The sequence below is a fragment of the Coccidioides immitis genome (assembly GCF_000149335.2).
Source record: "Coccidioides immitis RS genomic scaffold supercont3.1, whole genome shotgun sequence".
In the NCBI taxonomy this organism is placed as follows: domain Eukaryota; kingdom Fungi; phylum Ascomycota; class Eurotiomycetes; order Onygenales; family Onygenaceae; genus Coccidioides; species Coccidioides immitis.
Window position 1 is genome coordinate 4,193,301 of NW_004504310.1, and position 26,060 is coordinate 4,219,360.

Here is a 26,060-nt window from a genome sequence, read left to right on the forward strand (position 1 = left end):
AGATGACAACATGCCAAGCCGCCGTGAAATGAGCGTTGAAATAGGAGAGCCCCGTGTGAAAAAAGGCCCTTCACGCGGTCGATGCATCCATACCACAACATTCTCTCAGTCATAAAATAGCTGGTTATCCATTCATCTTGGATGATATAGTTAGTTTATATTCTATCTGTGAATTGCCTCCCCCAACGCCTGCTTTTCACTCTCACTTTTCTCCTTAATTCTTTTTTCACATATGGTGAGCACACCTGTTCTGCAGTGCTTGCGACAATATCTTGCGACTTCCGGCTGCCAGCAAGATGGCGCGTATTTCCATGGACCCTCGAAAATGGTACGTGTCTTCCATTTTCTCCATTCCGCTTGTCCCCTACTCTTAGAGCATAGATCGCTTCACTCGCTTGTAGCGGCGCCGCGCGGCTACTTCCTCCCATCCTGGAGTCCCCTCATACTTTTGACCATCTAAAAGACCAAAGTCAGCTAACTACTGCTAAAACCCGGCGCAAACTCATGCGCTTTTGGGTCATTTCCATTTTATAGCCAGCCCTCCAGGTTTACAATCAACGACGTTGAGAAAACTACGTGCACTGATCAATTCCGCTTTACGCCCAGGCCTATGATTAAGAAGCCAGCTCGACTCTGGGACCGCAAGCCAGCGACTCCGGTCTGCCCTCGTTCTAAGTCTCATAAGATTTGGAAAAGACTCCAACCTTCGATGGGTATTTCTCGATCAGGGGCGAAATCGAGAGATACGGGTGCGGGGGCAATGGATATTGATGAGAATGAACTATTTGAAGAGATTAATCCGGCCAGGAGCTCCGGTAATCGACGTGCTGTGAAGAAGCTGTGTACTGGTAAAGGTGTTAAATCCGACGAGACCGCGTGGGGGGCCTCGTTTGTGGAAACACGATCGGAGACGAATATTTTCACGCCGCGGCGCAAATACGTCATGAAAGAGGGGACAACTAAAGACCACAGGATGGCGAGTGTTGATATTGTTGAGGACGGCGGTGAAGAGAGCTGCGAAGCAGAAGATACGCCCGGGAAATCTACAGAGTCACAGTGTGACATACACAGCCAGCAATTGGCAACAGAAACCGAAGAGACGAATATTTCGGAGAAATCTAATGAACTACGCGTGGACAACGTTTCAACTCCAGTTAAAAAGCCCTCAATGATTGCATCGCTCCTGAGACAACCACTTCTTGAAGAAGACGATGTTGAACTGCTTTCCAATTTCCTATCGGAAGCCGAAGCGAAGCGAACGACAAACAATGCATTGGCGGCAAGAAAAGCAGCCGAGAAAAGGGCATCTATAAAACTATCTCGATCTCCATGCAAGCTCAAGGCCCGTCGAGCCCTCGAACACCTTGATAAGAACTCCCCAACTTCGATGATACGGGACAGATCGCCTTCCAAGCTCTTACAGGCGCCCGCATCTCCTCTACCTGAAACGGGTAAAGAAAATGGGCTCGAAGCCGGAACCAGCAAGGATGAAGAAGAGTCAGCTCCTTCTCCGTCTCCTAGGAAGCGGGGAAGGTCACTGAAGAGACGACTTGTTCCCCGAGTTCCAGATCAAATCCCGCTCCGCCGCTCAAAGGGCACGGAATTCATCTTCTCTCAGAAAACTGACACACAAAAACTCGCTCTCACGACCAAGTCGAATACCAAGCAGAATAAGGCCGGTGCAAAACTGCCTCATCTCGTCATGAAGACCGTGAACGAGACGTATTTGAAAATGATGGATGCATCTCCCCCCTCACCGAAATCGGGAACGAAGACTGTCACTTGGGATGATGCAAAGCTTGTCACTTTTGCCGAAGAAATATCGACTCCAACTTTTGATACTCCCAAAAAGATATCATCGGGAAGGAGAAGCCGGCGTTTAGCATCGCGTCCGCCACGGCCCGCCACGCCACTACGTTCCTTTGTATCTCTATAGTCGGTAGGACAGGGGTACAGCGAATCAGAAACATCTTCAATGTTGTTTTACTGCCGTGAGAAGGGGCTGAGGGTGTTTGCGTGTGGATTTCCTTGGTGGATGGCTCTGCTTTAAGCCACAAGTCCTATGAAGAGATAATTCCCAATTGATCTGACCTGCCAGGAGAACGGCATAATAATCACATGGTAAATCTCAACCCAGCTGGCCAGCATCAAAATCCAGAATATCCTTCATAGAGTGAGGCTCGATTGGCTCTCTCAAGCTTCAATGGTCGAGCCATGGGTAGGGTTCTGGGCGTTGGGTGTCGCGTTGTGCATGTTTCTGGTGATTGTCGGGAATGGGCTGCTAGTGGCTTCTCTCTTAATATTAGATTATACCCAGGTTAGACGTGATTCATGACAATTAAGGATTATTCGCAGATATTCTGGTTATTAACTGATCCGAATGTTTTTGTGTGGTTTTCATCGTGAACTCTTCTCCGGTTGCCATGAGAAAACGACGAAGATGGTGCGGTACCTAATTCGATCCACGATTGTAGTGGCAGCATTGCGGTTTGATTCGATAGGAAGTTTTGAGGCCAGAATATCCTCGACGAGGGGAACGTGACAAGCCTTAGTGAATCCAAATGGCTCTGGCCTCGGTCGGCTGTGGACGCCTCGAAAGTGAGTTTCGAAGCTTTTTGTGACACCCACACCATGTGTAATTAGATCTTAAGAGTCGCTCGATCATCCTTCCGATCCCCGCATCTTTGTGTCTCAAAAATGCATACACATGATGGCTGCCAGACTCGTTCTGATCATCTCGCACCCCTAGAGGCACAGGTACGTATGTAGGACGGGGATAGTCCAAAGCGTCCCTTTCTCGTCGGATCTGCTGCACTGCCCACCCAGATCAGACCCATGCGACTACTCGCGTAGCGATCCGTGAAAATATTTCCTGAGGAGTACGACGGGTCATGTTACTCTCGATCCCTGTCGGATGTCGAAATTTGGGGCTTGATGGCCTGGGGCTATCTGGAGAAATCTGGGGCTAGCTATTTGCGTCTTGTTTAACGCTACTCCTCGGTCTTGATTGGCAGCATATATTTTATCCCCGGTCGCCCGCCCCTCTGCATGACAACTCTCTTGCAGCCAGAGCGGCAATATCGTGCGTGCCCATCTGGATCCGGGCTTGCTATGGGTCGTACAGAGGACCGCACGCGGCCACAGCGATAGCTCATCTTTCTCCGGATCAGTGCTATTACTGATAACTGTCGACCAAAGGGAAAAAAAGATGGGTCGCCGGACTCATGATGGGAGAGACCGAATGATATATATTTTGATCGGCATCCTCATCTTTGGATTTTTGCTTCTGGGCCTACTGTATGGGTCCCGCCATTTTAATATTATTATTTCAAACCTTTTCTTAAGACCTCCTGTCGGGTGACTAACGGATTAAATTCGGTTTGAAGGTTTTTCTACATGATTCTCAAATATCGGCAGAGGAACCACGAACGTCGACGTCAAGAACTACAGCAGCAGAGGCCTGGTGACCATGCAATTCGGGGCGGCGAGGGGGCCACGGCCTTGACGCCTCTGCCCCAAGCAGCAACGCCCGGACAACCAACATGGCATGCGAAAGTTATAAAACTGGAAGAACTGAATGATCTATTTCCCGTAATTGAGTATGGGATGACAAAGCACTGCAGTATTGTTCAGCCAAAGACTGCAGATAGTGCACGCCCGGCTGCTGGTGATTCTAGTGAAGCCAATAAGACGACCATCGCCAAGGATCAACCAGATCGAGCACGTAATGGCGTTTCGAATACGAATACAGATTCTGGGTTGTCTGAGGTATGAGTGGGATTTTCGATTCGCGAATCTATTGCGCCGATGGTGCCCCGCTGATGTCATTTTAACAGAACTTGGTTGAGAGCCAAAGACAAGACGTCGCCAACCCAAATGACTATTGTGCGATCTGCTTGGATGCCCTTCAGGAAGACAGCATGGTCAGACGCTTGACCTGCAATCATATGTTCCACTCGACATGCATCGACCCTTGGCTCACTGGACGTACTGCGCAATGTCCAGTTTGCAAGACCGAGATGATTTGACGCTTTCGATGAGATCGTCTGAGTGTTGCTGTTTCATCGTGTCCAAATCAATCCAGCCGAGATCCGCATGTGCTGTCTGGCAAACGCATCTAGCTGCTATCTTACCGTTCATCATGTGCCACCCGAGCAGGAACGAGAAGCCCTTGTCGTTCCACAGCGTTGGATCTAACAACCTCGGCTATAGATTTTGACTGACAGCTTTGTTTTCGACTTTGCTGATAAGGCCGTCAAAAATGGAGCCGGACTGTATTCTAGATTGACAGTGATGATGATGACGATGTCCTATGGATTGGGTGGAGCCCGGAGTTCCTCATTCCTCACGTTTCAGTACTGATCGCCTGTCTAGCTTTTGACTACTTGGCATTTGTTTGCCATTTGAGGGTCATCCACCACACTTAGCAGCGCACTGATGGGCTCATTTCCCTCTACCTCGGAGCCAAGATTCATTGCAGTACTGATGCCGGTGCCGCGCAAAGCTCCTGACAAAGTTCGCGAGATTGTGCAAAGTTCATAGATGCCACCACGACGACCATGAGCTGACGCACCGGGCACCGGAGCTATAGTGATCCCGCGGTGATATTGGCCAACAGTAATTGGTCATCGAAGGAAATACATTAGGTAGTGCCCAGGCATTTGGAAATGAAAAGTGTGGAGTTCCGTCGCGTTACGCCCACAAAACAAACGTATGACTGAAAGCCCTTGAATGAAGACTATCAACGAACACCCATTTCCGACGACAGCCTTTGGGGCCCCTCTTACACTTCGAAGCAGAGACAATCTCGCATGTTCGCACGCATACCCAACGACTAGCAACCTGGTCGAACTTTGAAACGTGTAGAGGACCTTTCACGAGCCAGCCATTCGTAACATGGCCATTGAATTCCGAATTCTAATGATTCGGGCGTACTGTTGATTGTTCTTTCTTCTCCACGTTTTTTTTCTTTTTTTTTTTTTGGCAAATGCATGCAGTCTCGAGCACAAGAATGGCGTAAAAAAAAAAAAAAAAAAAAAAAAAAAAAGAAAAAGGGCTTCCGTGCTCTGTCATGGAAAATGGACGACTCGACCACTGCATGTGGATCATGGATTATCAGCATCGGCGTACCTTGTGCGGGAGAAGCTACCTACATATCTAATGAGCATTCAAGCGTTGAATTTCCTCTTCCGTCGCTCCGTCGGTTTGCAAGCAGATAGAACCCTCTCCTAAGCCCGTTTTAGATTAGCGCCCTTTCTTAGTTACTCATCACTCCACAGCCAATCAGAGCTCTTAGGTCAAGCGGCCCGTTCCGGTGGCACGCTGCGAATCACACACTCTCTATCTCTTCCCCGGGATTCGCCTTCGTCCACGTTTCCAAAAGCTATGAGCCCAACTTTAAATGGTATACTCCGTATGTCAAATGGCACCTCTGTCTCTCATTGTGGACCACTCTCCCCTCTTCCCCGCTCACTGGTCCCTTTTTGTCGCGCACCCGTCGTGTCCCGAGATTGGCAAGAGAGTTCACGTCGAAGGCAGCGTCTACGCGGGCTTCACGCACGCCGTGCAGCGGAGATATAAGCTTGGCTCGGTGGGAAAGAATTTCAGTTTGCTTGAGCTCGGTGAATTAACGGGTGGGAAGGGAGGGGAGGAGCAGGAGGAGGAGGAGGAGGCCCTGGTGAAACACATTCATGCGAATGCGGATGTGGATGCGGACGCGGCCGAGTATGGAGAAGAGGTGAAGCCTATCGATCGACTAGAGAAGGTAGCTATCGGTGTTGTGGCGCTGGGCGGGAGCTTGAATCATGTCAATGAAGATGGGACGCAGGTATGGGCCAACAATCTTGGAAATCAACGTTGACTTGGTGTATTCTAACACGCATGTCTGTTGTTCGATTGATTTCCTCTAGGCGCCGGCCAGACGCGGTCAGATGAAAAACTGCCAAGACTGGATCATTGATGTCGTCGCGGAACTGGTGCGGAGAGATATGCTCCCGGCGGCCGCCAATGAAGTAGTACAGAATGCTCCAAAGAATTGATACCAAGGATATTTGTTAAAGGTATTGAGCCGAAAAGTGACATGGGTTCGAATCCTACATGCAAATGGTAGTGGAGTCTGCTTTCTTCACGCGCATCCTCAGGGCGCTCACAGTGGCTGCACTTGCGTGTAGTCCAGCAAGGCTTGGGTCGTCTCACGCTCGAACTATCAAAGAACAAAGAATATTTCTCAGATATCGAATAGGCAAATAAGAAACATAACAGAACGACGAAAGACGAATTCCCTTTGGGCCAGAAGCGATCTCTGTCGAGGTATGCTGTATATGCGCATGGAACCCATGCCAAGGACGAGACATTTCAAATTCCAAATTATCATAAGTTAGCTGGCGTGGGGGTGTACTAGATAGCAACGTTAATGCACTTTGCTTGTGAGCTCCCGGAGTCGTCTTGCATCTTTGGCATGAGTATCATGTCAATTTCTTTCGGAGTCCCGACGGACACTCTTAGACTTAACAATCCGTGCTTGAAGGGATGATACATATATATATATCCCGTATTCTGCACTCCGTACTCCGTATGTGCGGGTGGAATTCAGTCAACCCCTTGTCCACTCGATTGAGCCGAGCTGAGTTAGCCCCTGAGCACCGAGGAGGTACATATTGCATGTTGACGATCAGGGGCGGAAAGCGGCGGGCGGCGGTCGTGAAAATGTATCACATGACCCCCTCCCATGTTACGGGTCGGGAGGAAGAGAGGCACGAAGAAGGTTTGTACTCCGTCGCTCGGTGTTGGCTGGCGTGTGGATTTGGACCCTGGTCACACACACAGAGCAAGATTCCAGGGCGTGTCACCGGCATTTCCCCACAGAATGCAGGGATAGGAGCTAGGGGTTCTTTTTTTTTTTTGGGTTCGAACCCCAAAAATATGGGGAGTTTAAATCCTACTATGCTCCGTCTTGGGGAGGGTATTTTTTTTTTATCAAAGCCCCAGATCTCGGGGTAACCTGCCAGTTCAACAAGCCTTAAAAAAAGGCTCTCGCAGCTTGACCGCGCGACGGACGAACTCAAGTCCAGCCAAGACACGTCGAGAGAGCTCTTCCACCGGCCCATCCGCGTCGGGGTTTCCTGCATCTCGAGAGGAATACGGAGTATGGACTACGGATATACTCCCTCTTCTACGGAGTACAGTGCACAGGGGGAGAGAGGAGAGAAGGGAAGGGCGCAAAAGCCGAAGCGCGGCGGTTGAACGCCGAAGAAAGTCCTAGCGCGCTGGTTGGTCACGGGGAAGCAGTCTGGAACCCCGCGGAACTCATAGAAGCGCAGCAGGTGGGTCCGGGTGGGGAGGGCAACGCTGGAAAACACAACTGTGCTGTCCTGTTTCGGAACTACTCTGGGGTTACTCCGTACCCGTCCCAAGAAAAGGGAGAGCGATGGGAGGCTCCTTTTGGGTAAGTTGTGGGTTGAGAGGCGGAAAAGAGCAGAGCTGGAAGAGAAGGAATGATGTGGTCAAGTACCTCAAATAGTCGGCCGGCATTGTCGGGGAAAGCACAATTCCCGGGCTGTTTGCTGTCTTGAGGCAATCGGCAAGCTTGTTTTCCGCCCTCGATTCGGCAGCTGCTGCTATGCTGTCATCGCGCTCTTGCTGAGTTTCGTGACATAATGAAAACCCGAATTGGGGAATTAGGGTTTGGGAGCTCGCCGGTAGCTGCATCCTGATTGGCTGTAGCTTATGTAAGGTTATACCAGCGTGTGCCAAGACCGCGCCTTGAATGCACACATGATGCAACATCCCCACCGCCCACGCCTGGCAGAAAATTTTTGGGCCACCCAAAAAAAAAAAAAATACAAAAAAGAAAAGAAAAGAAAAGAAAAGGAAGAAAGAAAAAAGAGAAGAGAGAGTCTCCAAAAAGCAAAGGAAAAAGACAGCAAAAACAGAGAAAGGAAAAAGGGACAAGAGGGGCAGAGAGCGGCCATCTGTGTTGTGCTCAGGGAAAAGCTGACACGACTGCATCTTCCTATTCTTTTCATAGCATGGAAAGACTCTCCATCTTAAATCCATTGCTTTCTCCTCTACGGAGTTATAGTCACTCAATCTATTAAAAGAAATGAAGACTGAAGGGGGAGGGGGGAAAAGGAGAGACAGAAAGTCACTTTGTTTGGCAGCGGAGTAACTAGTTGTCTTCGCCGCCGGCCGGTGTGCGTGATGCACATTGCTCCATGGCATGACGATGGCAATTGCTGATCATCCCATACATAATTCCATAGCAAAACATGGAGAAACTTTGAATTTCACAGCTTTTACGGAGTAGCCACAAATGTATGTATGCACGTACTACAGAGTATGGAGTACAAAAGTTCGGAGTACGGTAGATGATCATCTGTACGTACGGAGTGGGAAAAAAAAATGAAGCGAACTGTAGCTCAACGACCCTGCCAACCACCCTGTCCGGAGTACCTTGTTTGCCAGTGCTTGTTTTTTTTCTGTTTTTTCTTCTTTTTTTCTTTTTTTTTTTTTTTTTTTGGGGCGCCACCGGGGGGACACGCAGTGGGTTTCAAGGAACAGCTGAGCATAAGAACCTGTCGCCGAGCCTGGGCGTGACTAAACTCTCCCCCGGCGCTTTCTGCTCGTTCCACCGCCAAACAAATCTTCCTCCGCGCCTCATCTTACTCTCTCCTCTCGAGCAAAACGTGGCCTTTCTTTCTTTTCTTTTCTTTTCTTTTCCCTTCCTCAACCTCTGCCGTGGAGCCGTCTTCCCTGGATACTTCGCTACACGGGGTTCCCGGTCCATAATCGCTTTCGTCGCAAAAGTTGCATATAGGAAGCTCCGGATCCGTCAAAAGCTGCTGGTGGGCAAAAAAAAGGCAAAATAGCGAGGTGTGTACCCATTTTTAATTTTGCTGATGCTCGCCATCCTATCTCTCCGTTGCACCGTGCTCTTCCGGGCGAGTCTGCTGGCATGATTCCCGTAGCTGCAAACAGGTCGAGGCATGTCGCAACGCGCAGTTGGGCTGCAGGGAGGCGACTTGGCCGCCTGCGTATCCCTACCCGCCCATCCATCCCGCTTCCGCTCGTGTCTCCTCCCCCTGTCTTGTCCAATCCGCTTGCATCTTCTTGGAATGAGTGATTGTGTGCTGTTTGCTGTCGGTTATAATTAACTGAGGATCTTCATCGGCCCTTTATATATATGTATTAATACTAGCGTGTCAGGCCACCACCACCACCACCCACCCACCATGGATCCTCCGCCGCCTGCAGCCGATGTTTGCCCACTCCACTCGCCTCGCCCCGACCGCATGGACATCGACTCTCACAAATCAGACCTCCCCTCTCGACGCACCTCATCAGGATCAAACTCCAACTCTCGATCGAGCAGCTCTCGCCGTGAATCGCTCGGCTCCATCGAAGAAGAAAGCACAGGTCGGTACCCGACATTTTCCCCAGCCTATATCTCCCTTTCTCCACCTAATCATCTCCGGGACATGCCACTGAAGTTTTTTTTTGTTTCTTTTTCTTCCTGCGTAGGAATCGCTCAATCGTTCGTCGACAAGGAAAGCGCCCCAACTGGCGACCACTCCGGCTCCGCCAAAACGGCTCTCAACGTCCAAAGCCCGACACAGACCCCAGATTTCTGCTGCCCATGCGGTGGATTTCTGGGGTGGAAGCAGATCCGCCTTGGAGGCCGGAGGGCAAGTCGGAGCTACAGCGACCTTCGCATCTTAGGTGGTGTCCATCGCTCGAGGGGCTGGGCGTGGGAGGAGACTCCGGAAGAGCCCGCGCCGGCCGTCAAGGAAAAAGAACAGCCACCCAAGGAATGGCAGCGTGCCCCGATTGAGAACCTTCCCGCTGAGATCCTCGGTATGCACTGTCTATCCACGCAGCAGGACTCTTTTTTTGATGCTGATGAAAACGCCAGACCAGATAATCTCTAATTTGGCTTTGGATATCCCACCCAATGGATACACGCCGCGGAATGTCGACTTGATATCATGTCTCTTGACTTCCCGTACGCTGCACTCTGCTACCCTCGGTGTCTTATATAGACACATCACCATTCCCCATTCAATTATCTTCTCCAAAGCATTAAACCACATTAAACAGTACCCATCCCTTGGCACCATTGTTCGACGGCTCGACTTCTCCCATTTCTCTTCCGTTGGACTGGGTCGAACTCAGCAGATGAATGTCGAGATCCAAAACCTTACCTGGAGGACGTTGCTGGAATGCTTGAACCTGCTTCCCAATTTGAAAGAATTGCTTCTGCAAGAACATGTTGAAGATGACGTGAACGGCGATGTCACACGCAAAATCCTTTCCGACATTCCCACCCTGCGAGCAGTTGACTTCTGTGGCTGCTCGTCACCCACCTTCTCCTCCGGTTTCGTCGGTGCAGTGACGCAAGATCCAAATTTCCCTGCCCAACTCCGTACGCTTCGGAGAGTGTCTCTTCATGAATGCACCAGCCTTCCAGACGAAGCTTTCCAGGCCCTCTTGCCGCGATTGATCAATTTAACCCATCTTGACGTTGCCCACACGCAAATAACCAACAAGACGCTGTTTATGATTCCCCAGAGCGCCCAAATCACGCATCTGAGCCTGTCACGATGCACGCGGCTGACGGGACCTGAGGTTGTTGAATTTTTGACCACCCATCCTGCCGTCACTGACACGCTTGTGTATCTGAACCTGATGTCAGATGCTTCAAGACACAGAATTCTCGAAGAAGAGGACGTCGAGACCCTTCTGCCACACCTCACTCCTACGCTACGCTCCCTCAACCTTGGTGGCGCCAGAATCACCTCTGCACAGATGCCAATGCTTCTCAAACTTTCCAAGCATGTAGAGGAACTAGGTCTCAATTCGGCTAACATCACCATCGACGATATCAATTCGTTCTTCAGGCCTTTCCCTCTCTCTAACGAGCACCAGATGGATGTCGAATGGGTTCGCCCAGCCCTGCGCTATCTCGACCTTACCAAGAATCCACACCTGACGCAAGCGACGCTTCTCAATCCTAAATCATGCCTCCTTGTGACTCCGCAAAGCTATCCGCTGCACGTCATCGAATTGACCGAGCGGATCATCACTCCTCTGCGTCAGCGTAGTCCACGCAATGGCTGGGTGGTGAGAGACCTGGGAAGACGAGGGTGGTACGTTCGCGAGCCGCCGACAAACCCGAACGAAATGAAGATGATGCCACGAGACGACGGTCGACGGTCGTGGAAGATGGGTGCGCGCTGGTGGGGGATGAGGAAGATCCCGGTCTGTGTCGGTGACGTTGGTGGGATATACGGCCATTACATGTTCAAGAAGTGATCTTTTCCACCGTCAAACTGGATCTTTCTTCTTTTCTCCTTTTTTTTGTTGAAGGGTTGTGTTAAATGCTCTAGGCTCCTCTGATTCCATCTGGAATTTTTATTCCCAGCTAGTGTTCGTCGGCCATTTTTTTCCCCTAGTTATTATCTATCGGTCTGGCAGTTCGGGCAGGTCTGGGAGTATTATTGCAACAGTCCACTCCGGTATGGTTGGGTTCTTTTTCTCCTTCTCCCAATATAGCTATGTATGTATTTAATTTTCTTTTTTTTTTTTTTTTTTTTTTTTTTTCTGTCGCACGTTCTAGCCAGCACTGTTAATGTTAAAATGTTTCAAATGGCGGAAAAGTCGCGAGTTTTTATTTATCTTTACTTTGATTGATACCAGGTTTCATGCAAGTATGGATTGACAGCAGGCAACAAGCATCATATTCCCTGTCTTTATTTCAACTGCTTTTCTCTTTTTTTTTTTTTTGTGTTTGTATGTTTTATAAGTATCCATTGAATTTCTGATTGGCTGGTCCAGGGACTAGGGTTGATGTACGGAGTACAATAATTCATATCCAGATATTATTCTTGTTTCTTTGCAGAGGTGATAAGAGCATCGTTTCTGGACTGACTCTGCAGGTGTTCTAGTGTGCGTGGAACAGCCCCGACAGGCTTGAATAGCTGAACAGAGAATGCTCCCAAGCACCATGAGCAATGTTAAACAACTACTTTCACAGGGTCTTTTTCTTCTTTCTTTTCTTTTTTTTTGGGTAAATGACAAGCACGACAGTACTCCGTATGCTATGTGTGTATAAACTGTCAAACGATCCGAGTGCTGCCTAAGCCACGTAAAACTTCCTGCGCCGAGGACGCCATTTTTGAGCCTCAAAAGTCGCGTAAAAAAAGGAGAACAAAAGGATTATTATTAGAGTTTCGGTTTAGGGTCATGACTTCATCTCCATGTCTCGTTCATCAAACGGGTCTCCAAATGCATCTGTGTGAAAGGGAAGTTGCACGCCCGGCCCGTTGTTGTTTAGCAATTTTGATACTAAATTGAATAATTGAGGCGGGGGTGGGGAGAGAAAAGATGGTGGTGATGAAGGCGGAGGATGTATGTGATTTTGGGAAACATTTTCACGAACCTAGATTGAAATCTTTATCGAGCACATTCTCCCACTCCCGTCGATAGTCCTCTTGCGCTTGCTGGGTGTTCCATAACGCTCCTGGTGGGCCGTTGCGGATTAGCTCCTCCTCGGCAGGGGTCGATGTTGTGGACGTTGTGGTCGCCGTCGTCGTTGGCCCCGTTGCTGCGGCTGCGGACATTGTTGATGATGACATCCCCGGAGCTTGGGTGGACGCAGCTCCGCTCGCGCCGGCGCTGGGGGTGGCGAGAACATCTTCTGTTGAGCTCATTCCGGCTATGGGTGGTAGTTTAGATTGGGAGGCGGGTGGGGAGAGGCTGGCTGGAGCATACGTTGCTGCGGCGCTGTGTGTGTTTCTGGGTGTTTGTGGGATGGTGGGTTGGTTGTTGGATGTGGTGGAGGAGGGAGAGGAAGAAGAGACCATCTCCGAGTCGCCGTCGCGGTCTGGGAATTTGTTTGTTTAGTTAAGTTCGCGTTAAGTACGGACGAAAACAGAGTGGGTGGGAGCGGGCGGAGGGCGGGGCGGGGAGGAATTGCTTTACCCATTGCGAGTCCCGTTGCTGTCTGGGGTCCGGGGATTGCCGTTCGACTGCAGACAAATATCCTTTCGGCTATATATATAGATAGATAGATAGAAAGGTATTCTGCGATGATAAGAATTAAACAGCCTGCTGTCTTGACAAGTCCGAAGCCTTGATCGCGGTGGTCCTGCGCGTTGCTCCGTCCAAGCTGCCGTTCAAGTTGCTTTCCGCGGATCGACTCTCGGTCTTATCTTATCAATCAGTCATGTGACACAGCTCTTCCAAGTAACTAACGGCGTGACGGCAATCTATATAGGTAATCCTATTTTAATCTGGGTGTCAGAAAATGAGTCGCTGGTCAAGCCGTGGTGTTATCCAGAGAGTGTTTTCCACTCTTTTGGCTCAGTGATTAGTACTCTGGTGTGTCAACAAGTGCCTGAAGTCCTTTGAATTGTCCCCCTCTGGTGACTTGAGAGGTGCTTGATATGCACACCAGCCAAAAACCCAACGCAGCAAATTCGGGACAGAATAAATCTGACATACAGTCTATAATAAAAAGTGTTCTTTAGGGATACAGACTTGAAGGTATGGACATTGATATCTCTTTAAATCTGTACAAATACTTAAAACATCTCCTGTCTTCTGTTAAATGGGACTATGCCGCCTGGGACTGCAAACAAAGACCGAGTAACTAACAGAGGAAGCAAATTCTACTCACAGGTTTTGCTGCTCTGACGCTAGGATATTTTTAGCTAGTATATCATACTTCCGTCCCGAGTATTCCGCATACAAGTCTTCATTTACTGTCTCCTCATGTGAGATTGGGACTGATTTAAATGCAGCAAAATTCATCCCAATCATTCTGCAAGCAGCTGCTTCATAACCTTTAATTAATAAAGGCAAAGACTTGTTACCAAAGTGCCATCACAATTTTTCACATCCTATATGTCAGTAGGTGTATGAAGAGAGATGGGGTATGAGAGACAGAGAATGTCAAGTATCTCAGTCTTTAATTCAAGCATACATAAAAGCACCATCGACCTCATTCTCTTGATCATAATAATATCTATAGGATATCTCTCTATCTACGGAGTACAAAGTACCGGATTCCAAGTCTGAATGAATCATACATGATATGGAGTACTTTCTACTCTGTATGAGGGGCCTAGATCAGTAAACTGGAAATGGAGGAGGAGGCAATGAGCAAATCTTAATCTTAACCGTGATTTTTTATACCGTACTAAGGTAATTTTGATGTAGTTGTTCTAGGATTGTGCTCTCTCCGGAGATACTCAGACAACACCTCTTTCTCTCGGGTACCCAAGTTCCCGGCCGCAATCAGGAGCCCCAACGCTAGTTAAACCAGTGAACTAGTTAAGCCTTAAGTTGGCCCGCAGATCACCGCATCCTCACTTTTCCCGCTCACTCTCCGCACCATCATTCTTGACCACCGAAGGGACCTAAGAGACAGATACATATGCGACATCATCGTTATCAATCAAGTAGACAAGCAGTTGATCAAGCAGTATATCCACTATTGTCTCTTGTTCCTGCCCTTTGTCAATTCAGATCATTCGCTTTATTTCTTAACAACTCTAGCCGAAGTGGGTGCTTTAATCAATCCTCTCAGCCATGAACAATCCAAAGCACATCCCAGACGCATGGGATGATGATTGGGAGGAACAAGTTGATGTATGTTGTTAACCCTTCACAAGTTCATTCCTATCCATCCCCAGAATCAAATTTTAGTCCCAATCAGCAAAATATAAGAATACTTGCAGTCTGTCGCCGCGGTGATGATAAACACGAACTGAACTAACAACATCACAGAACAAAACTCAAGACTCCCCAGCTCCCACACCCGCTCCCCAGCAAGAATCAGGAAAGAAGATCTCTTCAAGAGCCAAAAAGGCACAACTACGCGCCCAACATGCAGAGTTCAATCGGCAGCTCTGGGCGGAGGCCGAAGCAGAAGCGTACGTCCCCTTTAGCAACCTACGCATCCTCCGTATTGGGGGAAAAAAAAAAAATTTGCCTGCCCAACGGGAATGCGACATATCGTGAGCCGGTGCTAACATATATCTACGTTTTGCTCTTCCAGCGGATCCAACCAAATGTCCCACTACCTCGAATCCCGCTCCAAAGTTCCTCTCAAATCCGAATACAAGCCAACGGTCAAAGTCCTCAGTCGCAATCCTCAATCCTCCCCTGGTCTCAGCGCTGCAACCGCAGGACTACAAAGAGTGACGATCTCGCCTCGTCCCACCACTGGCAATAACGACAATGCAAACGAGATCGAAGACGAAGACAACTCTGATGAGGAAACCAAACAGCCGAAGGAACTCACCCCGGAAGAACGCCTGGCGATAGCCCAGCGCGAAAGGGAAGAAAAGCAACGCAAGTATGAAGAAGTTCGGGAACGTCTGTTTGGAAGCTCCAATGCCGGGTCCGGCGCGTCATCGCCGGGTAGCACGACGCCGCCGCGGCAACAGCAGCAGCCGCAGCATACTAGCGGAGAAAATAAATGGAAGGGAAAGGCTCGATCAAATGGAGCTAATAGAGATAGAGGCGAGAGGAGGGATTCGTCTTCTAGATCCGCGAGAGGCAGACAGCTGTACGATCCGAACTACGTTCCTAAGCCAAATTCGAATCATGGAAAGAGAAGGGAAACCAGACAGCAATTTGGCGGCGGAGAAGATTCAAGGCCGCGGTCTCAGCCCCAATCACAGTCTCCTCAGCCTCAGATGCCCATTCGAAGTCCTAGGGGTCCCGATGGGAGTGGACCTGGTGGATTTGGTTTTGCCGAGCGAGGTAGTGGGGCTGCGCCTCGCTGAAGTTTTTTCACACCGATTATTATCATTATTTCTGAACGCTATGGATATTGGTAGAAGGAAGGAAAAAGGACTGGCCAGTCGAACTGTCATGACTGAAAATCACGGAACCGTTCCCAACGCCGTTACCACCACCGAACCTATTCCAAGATAAACCAAAAATGAAAACAACACCAGAATTGCGCTAAATTTTACGGCAGAGGTCTTCCGGAATTAATGGCGTTCGCCAGCATCGATGTGTCGGGTCGATTTTCTATATCAAACGTCAGAACGGGGACCACCTCCTTGGTGCAGCGGGAACTTGAAATACGTACCGGCATATCTCTGATAGCTATCCAAGTATAGTTCATCTGAACTCGTTGTGGCCATGATCTGGTCATTGGCTTCTATGGCATCCACCCACGCAGCCCAGCGACTGCCTTTCTCTGGATCTGGCCACCCACGATATGGCTTTAATACGCGACTCAGCCTAAGCATCCAGGGTGCAAATTGAATGTCGACAAAGGAGATGTCTGGCCCAAGGAAGAACGGTCCCGTTACATGGGACGCGTTGACGAGTTTGCTAATATCGTCCTTTAACTCTTCCGTATACTCGATCTGTTTCTGGAAATCTTGCTCTTGGAGAAGACGATAGAAACAGGGTATGATATGCCGGTTTACCTAACGCGTGGTCGTTAGCTGTAGGCCAAAATGAAATAAAAGACTTTATACACACATGGTCTGCCCACAATCGGCAATGCGCCCGAAGTTGTGGTTTTCCGGGAGGCAAGAGAGGATTCCCGGCATCGAGATCGTCGAGCTATTATTCGAAGATCAGTACACCAAGCAATCCTCTTCAGTCCAATGGAGAACTTACATATTCCAACAAAACGGTACTTTCGTGACAAGCCCAGTTGCCGTGACGTATAGCCGGAACTAACCCCCGCGGATTGACCTCCAACAGCGAATCCGGCTTTCTATAGGGGTCAACTTCGATGTATTGATACGGTATTCCCTTAACTTCAAGTGCAATCCAAACCCGCTGGACGAAAGGGCTACGGAAAAAAGGGTAATAGTGGTCAATCCCTGTCTGCGAGAACGAGTCGTGTAGAGTCGTTGCGAGACTTGGGGGACTTACCAAAAGCAACTGGCGTAAAGCTTGAGATCGCTCTCTCGTTTATGTTTGTTCACCGTTAGCCAAGCGTAGCCGGACGCCTTTTTGTGGTACGTTTTGAGCTGTTGGCTCTGTTTTTGGTCAGTCATTGCGATTCTGGAGTAGTGTAGAAATCTTAGGAGTAATTTATTTTGCATTGTCTTGTACTCCAGACCAGGAGAAGAGAAATAAGACTAAATATTGATCGATGAAAGTGTCCAATGATGGGGGTCTTGATGTTTGAGTCGAAGCTGCGGTAGTCCTCCAGACGGAAACAGTTGGGAAAACGCGATGACGTCAAAGCCCGGATGTACTTCGCCGGCTTGAACAGCGCAAAACAAAACAAGCTGCTGCTTAGCGAAACAACATTAGGGATACTTACGATGGCCTTTTTCTTTTCCTTCTCGTCCTTTATCAGAAACCGCTGCACACTGTTCTTCTTGATCCGATCGCTTTCTTCCAGAGTATGTCTATGCGATCCACCGGCCGTGACGGACCTGCCATTGGCCCCGTTCCCATTTACTCGTTGAATTGTGTAATATCTCGCTCCTGTTGCGCCCGGATGGCCCTCGGGTAGCATCGTACTCGGTGCCAACACGCCAAACGGTTGGGAAGCCGTCGGCGCATTGACTCCGGACGTTGCAGGTAATGAGTCAACAGCGCCGGCGAGCGCCGAGATCCCCATGTCCAGATCCGGGGCCATGGTCATAGCTCCCGGGAAGTACTCTGTGATTTTTATTTTAACGTCGCATAGATTCCTCTCGCGCGCGATACGTTTGCGCTTCTTTTTGTTTGGGTCGGCAGATTTGGGGGTTCCCGGCGGGCGACCTTTCAGTCGACAGTCCCAGTAATGGGATATAAAAGGTTTGCGTTTGTAGCGCTGAGTAGAGCGGTGGGAGTAGACGTTGTCGACATGTGGAAAATAGGTCTGAAATCTAGAAAGAGAGTCAGCGGGGAAAGGAGTCCAGGTCGCCGGGGTATGTGAAGAGCCGGAAGAACGAAAACTGAGACATACTCCTCCTCACTCAGGACGATAGTACCCTCAACATTGAACAGTCTTTCTCTCCAACGCTGTAGATCTGGCGGCTCAGGAATGAGTTTCATATTCTTAAAATGACTTGCACCGTCATTGCTTAACCCCGGTGCTGCAGGGCTCGATTGGATAGGACTGGGAAAGTGGCATATTATGTTTTGAAGAGTCGGCTGTTGCTGTTGTTGGATCGGCGGCGCGCCCGATGGAGGGCAGGGAGGAAGTGACATCGGGTGGCCGTGGTTACTACGTGGCTGGATGAATTCTGGATGCGCTGGAAGCCCATAATTTGGTGAAGGCGGTGGAATAGGGGGTGGTTGACCAAGATGCTGAGGAGTAGCCGCCTGGCGACTCTCTAGAAAAGTATACTGCGGTGCGGTAACCGCTAGGACGGAATTACTGTCAGGAGCCACGCTGGTCTGGCTTTGACGCGGTTGCCTTTGAATTGAGGATTGGCCAATGCTGCTACCATGATTCTGCGCCTCAGGGGTCGAGATTTCTGGGTCGACAACAATGGCAGCGTGCGCCGGCTCGGTTTGAGCTTGTTCAGTGACGATGGCGGCGGTCGCAATTGCGTCAGTGGTAGGTACAGCATCGACCATTATTTGATCCCATGCTTGCCCGTCCTTCAAGCCAGCGTGCTCCTGGCCAGGGCCCTCTTGCACCCTGGGCTCTTCAGAGTCCCCGGGCAACTGCCCTTGATTATGTGTACCACCATTTTTAATCTCGGCCTCTAGGTCGCGATCCAAGCTCAATCCGTGCTCGTTCAGGGGAGTTCTAGGTAAGGCTCCAAGTTCTGGCGATGGTTGTGGTGGTGGCAATTGGGGTGGATTTGTCGGTGTTTCCGTCCCTGCGTCGTCCATCGTCGCGGAGGAGAGCATCCATAGGGCTCGCGTGGTGGAGCTTGGGGTCCCTAAAATCGGCGCGAGATTTGCTCCAGCGACGTCGACCGGCTGTGGATGGCTGTTTGGCGGTTTGTCGAGGCATCGTTGAAGCGGCGAGGCTTTTGCACGCGATCAGAGTAGTCACTCATCACGTGGCGAAGTACATGAGTTGATTACTAATCACTAACTGGTTTACTAACGTAATCCACATACGACCCGGCCACCAAAATCAAAATATCCCAATTTCCTAACTTTTCTACTTCAACGCGCAATTATGCTACTAGTTCGCAAGAAAAATGCTAGAAACTCTGTCGAGATAGAGGGAAGACTTGAACTTGCAATAAATGCCATCAAAAAGCAAGAAATTGCCTCAATTCGTGAAGCTGCACGTCTATATGGGGTGCCTCGTACTACTCTGCAGGATCGGTTCAGGGGCAGGCCTTCAAGAGTGAATTTACGCGCAAATTTAACCAAATTCACTAAGGCTGAAGAAGATCAGCTAGTTCAGTGGATCCTTGACCTAGATAAACGAGCATTACCCCCGCGGCCAGCATTTGTTGAGAATATGGCTCATCATCTTCTTACCATACAAGATCCTACCTCTCCTCCCCCCCGTGTTGGCAAGAACTGGGTGTCAAATCTGATTAAACACCATACGGAGCTCAAATGCTGCTATTCCAGACGCTATAATTACAAGCAAGCAAAATGTGAGGATAGGAAGGTTATTCAGCAGCTGGATATTCAACTGCGAACCCCTACTCCCCCAGCTAGCCAATCTAGCAAGTCCCAGTCATCCTGGATCCTACAAACACCAAGCAACCCCCGGCAGTTGCATAGGCAGGTGGATAAGATCAAGAATCTTATGGGGCAGGGACTTGAGAGCTCATCTCAAGGCTTGATGGAAGGATTTTATCAAATTATCAAGGCCTGTGAATATGGGATGGTCAGTGCAACCATTATGAAGAAGCAATATCAGAATATATTTGCCGCAAATGAGAAAGAGAAGCAAAAACACAAGAGATCTAGGCGCCAGATTCAACATGAAGGAGGTTTAACCAGAGAACAAGCTCAGGCTCTTATTATTCCACCTGCTGAGGTTGTTGAACTCCCTGCTATTCAACCCTCTGAGGCCCCAGCTTCTGAGCCTGCACGACGCTCACGGGCTCCACCAAGGTGTACGAACTGCCAAATTGTAGGCCATACAAGAAGAAGCTGCCCTAATCCCAGTGTAATCTAATTTAATTTAATTAGTTGTTGTTGAGCATTGATAATTTGGATTAAAATCTATTTAATTACTATACAGTGATCTTGGTGGCCGGCTCGGTGGTGGATTACGTTAACTAACTAGTTATGGAAAACTGCATATTGGTAGTATGCTTTCAACGATGATAACTTGCAATGGTTTGCTCGCTGGACGTGGGTGTCACTTTGGTATCCCTTGAAACGTGCACCTCTTAATTGCAGCGCTAAGTCCAGACATGGCTTCCCATCCGCTTACATTCGCTTTTTCTGCCTTTTCTTGTCTGCCTGTGTGTTGTCAAACGGGAACCCGCTCATCCTCTTATCTGCCCCTGTTCTCCTGCTGATTCGGCCCTTTGTGCTTGCAAACAGCATACACCAGAGGCCTATTGCTGACAGTCCTCCGGAAACCATCATTCCCACCATATAAGCTACACCCCCTCCCCAGACAACCCATGTATATGCATAGGACGCTGCCGTGGCATGGAGCGCGGAAGTTATCATAAGCGTCGGCACGGCGTAGGGGGCTTTGGGGTCGTTTTCTTCGGGGCTTATGGCATATTCGGACGTTAGCGGGATGGACCCGGTTAGAATCACGGTTAGGACGGAGAGTGTAATCAGAGTTAAGCCAAGTGAGCGCGCAAAGTAGACTTCCAATCCTAAAGAAAAGATCCTGGTAAGCCGGGCAGCCCATTCCTCTTGTCATCAGCAGACAACAAGCCTTACCAGATGGGGGGCGAGGCTCGTCAAGGAGCAAGGCGATGATCAGTTTGGGCGACGCGACGAGGGTTAAGCCCTGCAAACTTAGCCAGGCGCCTGTGCCATACGTATACATGTAGAAGACCTGCAAAGCAAAGGTTAGCAGGTGGAGTAGGACCGATCTTAAGGCAGGGGATAGTTCTCACGTCCATGATGGTCGAGAGGGTAAGATTCGACAACGTAAAGCGGTTCGAGACAGCTGTGTACGTTCGAACCCAAGAAGCAGCTTTGCTTTTGTATCCCGGCGCTGGGATGCGCGAAACTTGCTGGGTGAAGGCGGTGGTGATGTCATTGGGCTGGTGGGCTCGCTCTGCCAACAGCACCGACAAGGCATGAAACTGTCCGTGCTTCAGCGTCGAACCTCCGCGTGCTCAATGCAAGATATCAGCTTCGTATCAAATAAGAGTGCAGCCTAGATCTCGTTGAATTTGTACTTCTGCAGCTACTACAGTCCTTACTTACAACGATCCAATTGTTTGCTACGTTCGCAGGTGAGACAATTGGATTTCGTCGGTGATGGCCCTCATTTTGAAGCAATCAGCCATGGTTTAAAGGGTAAGTAATTAAGGATGATTCCTAATTTTATTATCAGAACCGGATATTATCAAGAAGTGCAGACACCACAAACAACGCCAAGTTACATGCAGGCGGCCGTAGAATCAGATATTAAGCAGTTGATACTTTCTCTTCGTGAAATATTTTCAATTTTCTTGACAGTCTATACGTTGCCGGACCGTATATATCTTGTAAAACTGCTGTCTTCATTTCCTGCTTCAGAAGACTCGGCAAGTGCCTTCTTGTACCTCTGTGATAAGTTGGAGTCATCTCGCCGGTCGGACGGGCCAGCAGTCTCTTCGTCTTCATCTGTGTCGCCTTCTTCTTCAATATCTGATACCGTTTCGGGTTCATCTGCCTTCTTTGATCCGGAGACATTCATGTCCTGAAGCAGCTTTCCCAGCTCGACTTCTCTTCGTGATTCCTTCTCCTTTTCCCTTTCAGCCCTTTTTCTGTCCAATTCAGGCTTATAATCCCGATCGAACTCCTTTCTCTTTTCTTCAACGGCCTGAAAGAACTCATCAATACCCTGGCCTGTCATCGAACTCACTCCAACCACGCTGAGATGTCGATAAAACTCCTCGAGCATCAAGCTCATGCTGTTCAAAAAGGAGCCCATGTACCCACTTCCACCACCCATGCCCCCAACTCCGCCCTCCGCACCGCCAAAAGCGCCCCCCTCCTCTTCCTGCCGAAGCGCAGCCTGAAAAGCTTCAAAATCAGACATCCATTCTTTCGCGAACTCCGCATCTTTAACATCAGTCTTATTAAAAACTAGGATCATAGGTAGTTTCGTCTTATATAGGATGCTGCAAGCGTAAAGCATATTGCTCATGAACGTGCTGGTCGAGCTCGTCCGCGGCGTGTCGATAACATAAGCGATAACCGTCGGGAACGAGGATGCCAACGATTCCAGTAAAATGCTGCCCGATGCACTCCATACGAATACTTCGATCTGGCCCGGCGTGTCAACGAGAATGTGCCTGAATTGCTTTGCGGTGGGGTTCTGCGCGGGGTCGGCGAGAGTCCGCTTCTCCAAAATAGAAAGGATCTGATCAACTTTGGTTGCGAAAAGATTCAGCGACGTGAGAATTCCCCCGTTGGGTCCCAGGTTATACTGCTTCATGACTTCTTTGTAGTTAATTGAGTCTCGGATGTCAATATTGCTCTCGAATGGAACTGAGTGTACGGCGGGGTCGAGGTTGACGACGTAGGGAGGCTGATGCTTAGAGTAAAGATGAGAGTTGATGCGCTGCATAAAAGTTGTTTTCCCGGAGCCTAATGAAAGGAATTGTTCATCAGCCCATGTTCCAAAAGAAAATCATTTACGTTGAGAAAGCTCTTTGTGCGGATGTATATGTATACCTGCCATGCCGACGCAGACGACGGCAACCGGTGGCTTCGCCATACTTGCAAATGTCGTTTGTAGCGGTGGAAAAATAGATTATATGTGTGGGAAAGCTCAAGAGCAAGCCCAAAGATAAAAAAGAAAATTATAATGTGTGTAGCCAAAGGAAGGGTCGCGTTTGAGTGAAGTTATGCGACTCGAATTAATTCTGGTGCTTTTCGCGCTGAGGCAAAATTGATGATCCAGCGCCAGACGTCATCAACCAACCTTGCTGCTTGACCACAACACGAACGTTGGAGGTCTGCAAAAAAACAATTTGGAGCCTCTGAAGTCTGAACAAACATAACAGGGGCCAATTAGGACTTGTCATGCCAAAAATACCACGAATGTATCATACACATCCAGCATGACCTTGGAAGACTTCGAACGAGAGCTAGCAGAGAGTCAGCAAGAGAGGGAGAAGAGAGAAAGGCGACGGGAGAAACACGGAGAACGAAACCGTGACCGAGATCGAGATCGCGATCGGGAGCGACGCTCATACCGAGGAAAAAACGAGCACAAGGACAGAGAAAGGGAAAGAGACAGAGACAACAATGGGGATCGATCTCGGCACCATAGCGACAGGCCCCATCACCATCATTCATCGAGGCATCGTAGCAATCACTCCGATAGCGAACACGCGCACAAACATAAGCGGTCGAGACACCATTCCTCCAGCAATGCAGATGATGGAGAACGGAGTCGCAAGCGCAGGCTTCGACACGATTCTCGGGATGAAAGAGACGAGGAGAGATCAAAGGAACATCGTGATCCCGGGTTAGTGCTTCAAGAGGAGCCGTCCAAGTTACAGCGCGATGCATGGATGGAAGCTCCATCTGCTCTTGAGGTGGACTACGTTCAGCGGAGACAACAAAAACCTCCATCACCAAGGGCGAAAATGCTGCAGGCAGACTTCGAATATAAGCTACATGAAAAAGAGTTGAATCGGCATCTACATGACCTGCAAGAAGATGACCCCGAGCGTGCTGCGGTGGAACAGCCAGCGGAGCATGAAGTTGATTATACATTTGGTGATTCTGGATCACACTGGCGGATGACAAAGCTCAAAGCAGTTTATAGACAAGCGGAAGAGGAAGGCCGGAAGCTGGAAGAAGTCGCGATTGAGCGATATGGCGATCTGCGCTCGTTCGACGATGCACGGGAGGAAGAAATTGAGCTTGGTCGGAGAGATCGACTTGGAAATGGCTACGTCGGGAAGATAAAGCCCAATGGAGATCTATACCAGGAGCGAAAACTTGAAATGGGTGTGAGGAGGGACGAAGGCGCAACCATGCAGGGCGAAGAAATTGAAACTACTCTCCACGAGGAGCGAATGGAGACGAACCCTCCCTCTCAGTCGACCAAACCATTAGATTCTACGGCTCTGAATCGTCTCAAGGCCCAGATGATGAAAGCCAAACTACGGGGCTCGTCTAATGCTGCAGACTTGGAGGCACAATATAATGCTGCGGTGGCAGCCGCTGCAAATCGGAAGGAATCCGACGTTGTGGTGTTGGGAGTTATGGAGAACAGAATGCTGGCTGGTCACAGGGCCGAAGTGAAAGCTGTAGAGAGTAAGAGAGGGCGTGAAAGGGGGCTTGTGCAAGAGAATGAGGATATGAGCATTGAAGACATGGTTCGCGAAGAGCGTAGAACCAGAGGTCAAGCAGGCGGAGAAGGAATGCGATTCGCTGAACGAATTGCTAAAGATGCAAAGTTTGATGTGAGTATTCTGCAAATCAACCCTTTAAAAAAAAAGGTATAATATTGACGCGTTATTCGCTTAGAATGATCTCGAATACATGGATGAGAATGCCGCGAAGCTGGCAAAGCGTGTCCAAAAATCTGAGTTAAATATTAAGAATACTGCCATCAACGAATTTCAGAAGATGAATCGCATTCTAGATAACTGCCCATTATGCTATCGCGAGGACACAGAGACCCCGCCCATAGCGCCAGTGGTATCACTGGCGACAAGGGTATATCTGACGCTCCCGACTGAGCCTGAGTTGAGCGAAGGAGCGGCCTGTATTGTTCCCATCCAGCACCGGACCAATCTCCTCGAATGCGACGACGATGAGTGGGAAGAAATTCGAAATTTCATGAAATGTTTAACGAGAATGTACCACGATCAAGGGCGAGGCGTTATCTTTTATGAAAATGCGGCTCGGCCCCAGCAAAGGCGGCACGCCACTATGGAGGCGGTTCCACTTCCCTATAGTCTTGGAGAGACGGCATCCGCTTTTTTCAAAGAGGCTATTCTCTCGGCCGACGAGGAATGGACACAGCACAAGAAAGTGATTGATACACTCGCCAAGTCTCGGCAAGGCCTTGGGAAACTGGCGTTTCGCCGTACGTTGGCGAAGGAAATGCCCTATTTCCATGTTTGGTTCGAGCTTGACGGCGGATTGGGCCATATCGTCGAAGACAGTAATCGTTGGCCACGTGGAGACTTGTTTGCGCGGGAGATCATTGGGGGAATGCTTGATCTAGAGCCGGATGTCATTAAGCGGCAAGGTAGATGGCAGAAGGGTGGTGATCGCAGAGTAGAGGGGTTTAAGAAACGATGGAATAAGTTCGACTGGACGAGAGTTTTGGCTGCGGAATGATAGGGATCCCAAGAAAATTTTGAACCTCGTTGGATTTTTCGAGACTGCTGTGCGTCCGGGGCTACTTGAGATTTCTTTTCGCATGGACGAATTATGGATTTGCATGATGTCGAATCTATTCGTAATATCACCTTACATCAAATCTTTGCTTTAGCCGGTCGGGTCCATGGAGGGATCTGTTAGATTCGGAGCGAGCGTCGGTTTGCGTTCGTTGCATCTTCACATTAAGACACTGTTCTATTTTTGAGACATGAAAAAGCAAAGCACCATACCAAAGTTAAAACCGGTTGCAGTGAGTGCGTTTCGAGATTTGCTGGATATGAGAATACTTCCCGTGTGTTGTATATAATATAATAGTCAAGACATTTTCAACATCAGAACACGGCTCTCGGCAGGATAACCTTGTTGTACGACCGGTTTATTCGATGACCATCATTCCGGGACTGGTTTTCCAGTTGGCATTTCATTCAGGGCCAGCGATATGCCGGCTTGTTGGTCGCTTTCAACCAGACTGGGTCATTGCGCAGGATATATGTATGTCGTCGCTACTCCGTACTCCGTACATAGAAAGCAAATCAACCAACCATCCTTCGCAGCGCCCGCAAGGATCGTTGTTGATTTTCTTTTGACGGCTTAAGGCGCTCTCGGACGAAATGCCCATTATTAGCACAGAGCTT

General features: G+C 49.2%; 11 protein-coding genes across 11 annotated transcripts; 7 read left to right on the forward strand and 4 right to left on the reverse strand.

Moving 5' to 3' along the window:
- Positions 1 to 83: 83 nt before the first annotated feature.
- On the forward strand, positions 84 to 2,564 carry CIMG_01621 (uncharacterized protein). The gene is made up of 2 exons (XM_001247849.2): positions 84 to 328; positions 535 to 2,564. The coding sequence occupies exons 1-2, from the start codon at positions 297 to 299 to the stop codon at positions 1,934 to 1,936; spliced, it is 1,434 nt and encodes a 477-aa protein (XP_001247850.2). The 5' UTR covers positions 84 to 296; the 3' UTR covers positions 1,937 to 2,564.
- Positions 2,565 to 2,899: 335 nt separating this feature from the next.
- On the forward strand, positions 2,900 to 5,057 carry CIMG_01620 (uncharacterized protein). The gene is made up of 3 exons (XM_001247848.2): positions 2,900 to 3,297; positions 3,387 to 3,768; positions 3,837 to 5,057. Exons 1-3 carry the CDS (start codon positions 3,209 to 3,211, stop codon positions 4,026 to 4,028), a joined length of 663 nt encoding a protein of 220 aa, XP_001247849.2. The 5' UTR covers positions 2,900 to 3,208; the 3' UTR covers positions 4,029 to 5,057.
- A 287-nt stretch (positions 5,058 to 5,344) lies between these two features.
- On the forward strand, positions 5,345 to 6,295 carry CIMG_01619 (uncharacterized protein). The gene is made up of 2 exons (XM_001247847.2): positions 5,345 to 5,827; positions 5,910 to 6,295. The coding sequence occupies exons 1-2, from the start codon at positions 5,402 to 5,404 to the stop codon at positions 6,036 to 6,038; spliced, it is 555 nt and encodes a 184-aa protein (XP_001247848.1). The 5' UTR covers positions 5,345 to 5,401; the 3' UTR covers positions 6,039 to 6,295.
- Positions 6,296 to 6,705: 410 nt separating this feature from the next.
- Positions 6,706 to 7,765, forward strand: CIMG_01618 (uncharacterized protein; the record flags this gene model as incomplete). The annotated part of the gene is made up of 4 exons (XM_001247846.2): positions 6,706 to 6,763; positions 7,029 to 7,144; positions 7,185 to 7,444; positions 7,723 to 7,765. 4 exons carry the CDS (start codon positions 6,706 to 6,708, stop codon positions 7,763 to 7,765), a joined length of 477 nt encoding a protein of 158 aa, XP_001247847.2.
- A 957-nt stretch (positions 7,766 to 8,722) lies between these two features.
- On the forward strand, positions 8,723 to 11,321 carry CIMG_01617 (leucine Rich Repeat domain-containing protein). The gene is made up of 3 exons (XM_001247845.2): positions 8,723 to 9,414; positions 9,520 to 9,852; positions 9,911 to 11,321. Exons 1-3 carry the CDS (start codon positions 9,231 to 9,233, stop codon positions 11,308 to 11,310), a joined length of 1,917 nt encoding a protein of 638 aa, XP_001247846.2. The 5' UTR covers positions 8,723 to 9,230; the 3' UTR covers positions 11,311 to 11,321.
- A 728-nt stretch (positions 11,322 to 12,049) lies between these two features.
- On the reverse strand, positions 12,050 to 13,124 carry CIMG_01616 (uncharacterized protein). Its single transcript, XM_001247844.2, has 3 exons — positions 12,979 to 13,124; positions 12,437 to 12,880; positions 12,050 to 12,288 (listed from the first exon to the last, which is right to left on the reverse strand). The coding sequence occupies exons 1-3, from the start codon at positions 12,980 to 12,982 to the stop codon at positions 12,239 to 12,241; spliced, it is 498 nt and encodes a 165-aa protein (XP_001247845.2). The 5' UTR covers positions 12,983 to 13,124; the 3' UTR covers positions 12,050 to 12,238.
- A 1,465-nt stretch (positions 13,125 to 14,589) lies between these two features.
- CIMG_01615 (uncharacterized protein) lies at positions 14,590 to 15,791 on the forward strand (the record flags this gene model as incomplete). The annotated part of the gene is made up of 3 exons (XM_001247843.1): positions 14,590 to 14,649; positions 14,788 to 14,933; positions 15,059 to 15,791. 3 exons carry the CDS (start codon positions 14,590 to 14,592, stop codon positions 15,789 to 15,791), a joined length of 939 nt encoding a protein of 312 aa, XP_001247844.1.
- Positions 15,792 to 15,793: 2 nt separating this feature from the next.
- On the reverse strand, positions 15,794 to 18,813 carry CIMG_01614 (glutathione transferase; the record flags this gene model as incomplete). The annotated part of the gene is made up of 7 exons (XM_001247842.2): positions 15,794 to 16,041; positions 16,103 to 16,448; positions 16,504 to 16,587; positions 16,645 to 16,822; positions 16,906 to 17,012; positions 17,303 to 17,855; positions 17,936 to 18,813. The coding sequence occupies 7 exons, from the start codon at positions 18,811 to 18,813 to the stop codon at positions 15,980 to 15,982; spliced, it is 2,208 nt and encodes a 735-aa protein (XP_001247843.2). The 3' UTR covers positions 15,794 to 15,979.
- Positions 18,814 to 20,328: 1,515 nt separating this feature from the next.
- CIMG_12770 (uncharacterized protein) lies at positions 20,329 to 20,984 on the reverse strand (the record flags this gene model as incomplete). The annotated part of the gene is made up of 3 exons (XM_001247840.1): positions 20,329 to 20,732; positions 20,800 to 20,917; positions 20,979 to 20,984. 3 exons carry the CDS (start codon positions 20,982 to 20,984, stop codon positions 20,329 to 20,331), a joined length of 528 nt encoding a protein of 175 aa, XP_001247841.1.
- Positions 20,985 to 21,395: 411 nt separating this feature from the next.
- Positions 21,396 to 22,795, reverse strand: CIMG_12771 (ATP binding protein; the record flags this gene model as incomplete). Its single annotated transcript, XM_001247839.2, has 2 exons — positions 21,396 to 22,665; positions 22,753 to 22,795. 2 exons carry the CDS (start codon positions 22,793 to 22,795, stop codon positions 21,551 to 21,553), a joined length of 1,158 nt encoding a protein of 385 aa, XP_001247840.1. The 3' UTR covers positions 21,396 to 21,550.
- A 265-nt stretch (positions 22,796 to 23,060) lies between these two features.
- CIMG_01610 (cell cycle control protein) lies at positions 23,061 to 25,955 on the forward strand. The gene is made up of 2 exons (XM_001247838.2): positions 23,061 to 24,497; positions 24,562 to 25,955. The coding sequence occupies exons 1-2, from the start codon at positions 23,142 to 23,144 to the stop codon at positions 25,381 to 25,383; spliced, it is 2,178 nt and encodes a 725-aa protein (XP_001247839.1). The 5' UTR covers positions 23,061 to 23,141; the 3' UTR covers positions 25,384 to 25,955.
- Positions 25,956 to 26,060: the final 105 nt, after the last annotated feature.